Genomic DNA, 4,786 nt, shown 5'->3' on the forward strand with positions numbered 1-4,786 from the left:
CCATCTGGCGCGGTTACAAGGACATCAAGGACGCGGGAGGCTGGGCAGTGCTTGTCTTTTCCGGCGTGGGATTCTACCGCTTCTGCAAATACAGAGTTGGATTTGACCCGGATAGCATGCAGCGACTTCGGTGCCTCCGACCGCAGATCGAGGTCGCCGCCGATACGCTGCACCCCACATGGCGGCATCTACTCGTGATTGTCGGTGAATGCACGCAGCGTCGCTTTTTCGGCCACCCACACGACTGGGTAGTCTACAGGGACGGTTCGGATCCGGTATCGCTCCGGTCAACATACCTCAAGTGCAACCCTAACTTCAGCTTTGAGCAGCTTGAACATCCAGTCATCGATATGAGCGCGTGGGGTACCGATGACCCACGGTGGGTGCCGCCAGTGGACGCCGTGGCTTGCGTCCTAGGCATACACACATGTCAATCGTGCGGGCGGGAACAGTCCGAAGACCCTATGACCAACTCGTGCTACTGCTTCCCGACGCTATTTGGGTTCGGACGCCGGTTCCCTTGTCCGGTGCAGGTGTTCCGGACCTCTGACGGACGCAACAACGGCCTGATGGCCCTGTGTCCGTTTGAGCGCGGCGCGGCGATAGGAGAATTTGTGGGCCTTGTCACGAGAGATTTGCAAAACACGGATGTCATGGATAGCTCGACGGGTGGCCAAGCCTATCAGATCTGGCAGGGTCGGCAGGGCAACTTTACGAGGTTCATCAATCACAGTCGCCAGTCCAATGCGCAATTCCAGCAATTTGTGTGGATGAGTACGCAGCGCATCATCCTAGTGAGTAAGGGCATTGAAGCGGGGCGCGAAATCACGGTAGAGTATTCTGAAGCTACTGGCGTGATTCGTACAAAGGATGTCTCTATAAAGAGTCAAATTGCCGGAAACCGAGTGCACCTCGGCGGGGAGAAATGACTCTGCGGAGTCGTTGGTTCAAGTATGACACGAAATGATGGGCGAGGGCGGCAAATAGGGTTTAGATGAACCACACGGACGAAGCGGCGGTGAAAGCGGCGGTGAGAGCGGGATAAACAAGACGATATTTCATGCTTAGGAGAAGAGATCTTCTCTATTGTATCTTTTTCTTTCAAGTTGGTTTCCCGTCCCGCAGCTTCGGCGACTTGCCGTGACGGCCTGTGTTATCCCGTCAGCTCTGTTTGGCTTTGAGGTGTGGTTTTCGGGCCGTAGGCCACTTCACTCGCCCGGGCCGTGCTCCCGGTCTGACGCACCACCCTGACTGACCTCTTGTTCAGAGAGTCAGGCCTGCCCACGGCCATAGCCGCTCTAGAAGGGGTAAGATGGCGCAATGCCGCGAGGCTACGTCGAAGTGACGCTCTACACCCACTGGTCTCTCGGCTGGAGGGTCGAGCCCTTGATTGCTTCGGGAGGGATACCTGACTCCAGCGGACCTATGCTCTCCTGCCCCCATGCCCACGGCTGTTCCTGATCCTTCCGAACCCACCTGTGCCTCAGAGAGACACCAAAGAGAAAACCCTCGGCTGCTTTTCAGCAGATGGTCAGGGGACTTTCGGCCTCTGACCTCGTGGTCTACTCAGACGGGTCGATGCTCGCCGAAAGCGCTGTGGGCTACGGATATGCGATTCACCGCGGCCCTCAAGTCATCGCAAAAAGCTATGGTCACAGAGGTCTTTGATGCCGCAGCTGAAGGAGCCCGGCAAGGCCTGCGGCGAGCACTTCGTCTAGCCACCTCCTCCATCGCACCGATACACTTCTGCCTTAATCATACTTCTGCCCTGAGCTTCATCTCAGGCCTCGGTAGCTCTCCAGGTAGGTCGCAAGCAGCTATGCAAGAGATCATCGACGCCCAGCAGGCAAGGAATATCAAATGCCACTGGTCGCCTGGACACACCTGGATTCCTGGAAACGAATGAGCTAATACATTTGCAAAGAAAAAGGCTGCCCTCCCGATGCCCAGCCCTCCGCCACTGGCCTCATACGCCGGGATAGCAAAGAAAGCCCGGACGCATGCCCGGAGCCATTACCAGCAATGGTGGAATAAGTCTAAGCAGAAGCACAAACTGGGTATGCAGGAACTGCCGTGGTCATCGGATGCACCCCAGAACTAGACTTGCCTTGCACTTTTTCGCATCACCTCCCAGCCGCGCGCTCTAGCTGCGGATACTTCCACTCCTACGAAGGGCGCTTTGGGCATAAGGTGACTGACAGAATTTAGGATACCCTCGTTTAGGTGAAACTCACCGCATACAGTCATTACTCAGTTAACCACATAGTCGGGCCAGGATTGCCCTACAAGGGATAGATGCCACTCATTTATACAGATCTACTGCAGGCCTAGCAGATCACTCAAGCAATACAACCATACTCATCCCCATCCATTATGCCACTGCTGACCATACTGAAGATCTGTCACTCTGACTGCAGCCTAACCATCGGGCTCACTACTTTTTAGCATAGCATTGAGAGGGTCAAGGTTGGCTGCATTATCACTATCCTATCTAGCACTATCGAAGCCGCTTCCTTGCTGTCTATGCCGTGGCAGGTCAGAAACCCTCCTGACACCCTGCCAGAAGAAGTCGGTTGCACTTTGTAATACACCGGCCATATATTACTCAATACCATCAAGAGAAATTGTTGGCTCTTTTGCTAATAGAGGTGGTTTGGCACGAATCCTTACAGCCAAAGCGGCAAAGAGTGAAGTGTCTGGAGGCGAAGAACCGTTTTGTTGCTTGGGAATTATTCGACGTCATCGAACTGAGCGCCGTTGAGGCGCTTTGAAACGCGCTCCGTGGCACTAATACGACCCGCCGCGTAGCGACCCAACCCACGTCCCGGCGCAATGGACCTCGAGCCAGATTCGACGTCCATCACCGTTACGAGGGAGGTAACGGCAGCAAGCGACGAGGACCTGCCATCACGAAAGGTACGAAAACCATCTACAAAAGTCCGACTAAACCAGGCTCGCCAAAAAATAACCAAAGATACGATCGAGCGAGCGACCAAGACTACTAGCAGTAGCCGGCGTGCAACCACTACTCGAGCCGCTACCTTATCCAAGGAACGCGCAAAGCCTATTAAGGAGGACGACAAAGGGTTACCTTAACAATGGGCAAGCAGATCAAAGAGCTACACGCAGCAATAAAGATCATATTTAACGTGTAGAAGAAGTCAGAAACCTCAAACCAGAACGTAGAGGCAGAGCTTCGCGTGGTCACCGCTGAGCTGGAAGCAGTCAAGAGCGATCAACAGTCTGTCAAAGGAGAGCTACAAGCGATGAAAGAACGCGTGGAGGACGAAAGCGCCAAGACGAACGAAAGCCTCGTAGCAATCGCGGTAGTGGCTGCGATGCGGAACAGCCCAAGTGCGTCATATGCGGACGTCGCGCGAAGCGGCTTAGGCGGGCAAGGTCGCGACTCGCGGGTAGCTACGCCGGGCAACGCAACTCTGGCGAGCCGCAGCGACACTCTATTCTGTACGATCGACACATCAAGAGTTGAAGAAGGCAGCGACAAGCCCAACGCAGGTCGGATCCGGGCTGCGGTGGAGAAGGAAATGCGCGCTATAGACGGACAGAGTAGCTGGCGCTGTCGGGCCATCACAGTAGACCCAAGGAATGCGGATAGGATCCGGATCATTTGTCGCGACGATGCTGAACATAGGCTTGTCAAGCAGATCTCGGAGAAGAGCTTCGGTCCCGGCACACGAGTTCTACAGGACGAACTCTACCCCGTGAAGATCGATAACGTGAAGAGAACCGAGATACCGGACGAGAAGGGTAATGTCAGGGCTGAAGCGGCAGAGGCACTTAGCCGAGAAAACGAGACCAACGTTGCCAAGATATCTTGGCTGAGCAAGAAAGACATGCCCAAGGCGTATGGGTCCATGGTCGTGTTCGTGACCAAGACCAGTGATGCGCGTAGACTGATCTCTGAGAGCTTCTTCCACGTTGGAGGACAGTCCGGCACGACGATGGCATTTGAGCGGCGGCCACGTCCTCAACAGTGCTATAACTGCCAGCAGATCACCAGGCACAAGGCGTACCAGTGCGTGAACCCCCAGGTGTGTGGACGATGTGCCAAGGTCGGCCACCACCACAGTGAATGCAGTGAGACGATCGTGACATGCGTGCCTTGTGGCGAACCGCACGAGTCGTTCAGCAAGAATTGTCCGAAGCTGTATCCGCGTTCCCATGAGTAAGAAGGTCCAGATCCTTCAGCTTAACGTGAGGAAACAGGCTGAGGTCCACGAGAGTTTGATGAATGACGAGGCGCTGCGCGACTTCACGGCCTTAGCGGTGCAGGAACCATGGGCGTGGAGGACAGAAGGTAAGGTCGTTACTGTTCCGATGGGACATAGCAGGTGGACGAGGATGGTTCCGACGGAGTGGAGGGACGAAGAAAGATAGGGAGTCAGGAGTTTGCTGTGGGTGAACAGAGAAGTAGAGGCGGAACAGGTGCCGATAGCGTCCTCGGATATTACTGCGGCCATTGTTCGGCTTCCGGATCGATGACTGCTGGTGGCGTCGGTGTACGTGCCGGTGCAGAAGCCGGAGATGCTGCGGCAGGCGTGCGACCTGCTGAGGCAAGCTATCACGAATGTCCGAGGAGGAACAGGCGAAAGGGTGGACGTGGTTCTGGTAGGAGACTTCAACTGCCACGACCACCTATGGGGAGGCGACGATGTGTCGGAGGGCCGACAGGGCGAGGCGGACCCGATCATCGATCTGATGAGCGAGTACTCACTCCGCAGCCTCCTTCCGCGTGGCACGAAGACGTGGGAGAAGAACGATGCGG

The 4,786-nt window shown here is 55.5% G+C and overlaps 2 protein-coding genes across 2 annotated transcripts; both read left to right on the forward strand.

Annotated features, from left to right (window-relative positions):
- CTAM01_17124 (SET domain-containing protein) lies at positions 1–1,718 on the forward strand (the record flags this gene model as incomplete). Its single annotated transcript, XM_060533113.1, has 4 exons — positions 1–794; positions 1,272–1,307; positions 1,528–1,596; positions 1,659–1,718. Coding segments are annotated over 4 exons (959 nt in total), but the record flags the coding sequence as incomplete, so codon positions are not given.
- A 1,114-nt stretch (positions 1,719–2,832) lies between these two features.
- Positions 2,833–4,190, forward strand: CTAM01_17125 (uncharacterized protein; the record flags this gene model as incomplete). The annotated part of the gene is made up of 2 exons (XM_060533114.1): positions 2,833–2,916; positions 3,156–4,190. The coding sequence occupies 2 exons, from the start codon at positions 2,833–2,835 to the stop codon at positions 4,188–4,190; spliced, it is 1,119 nt and encodes a 372-aa protein (XP_060372309.1).
- Positions 4,191–4,786: the final 596 nt, after the last annotated feature.

The sequence above is a fragment of the Colletotrichum tamarilloi genome (assembly GCF_030869305.1).
Source record: "Colletotrichum tamarilloi strain Tom-12 chromosome Unknown Scaffold_359.1, whole genome shotgun sequence".
Classification (NCBI taxonomy): Eukaryota; Fungi; Ascomycota; class Sordariomycetes; order Glomerellales; family Glomerellaceae; genus Colletotrichum; species Colletotrichum tamarilloi.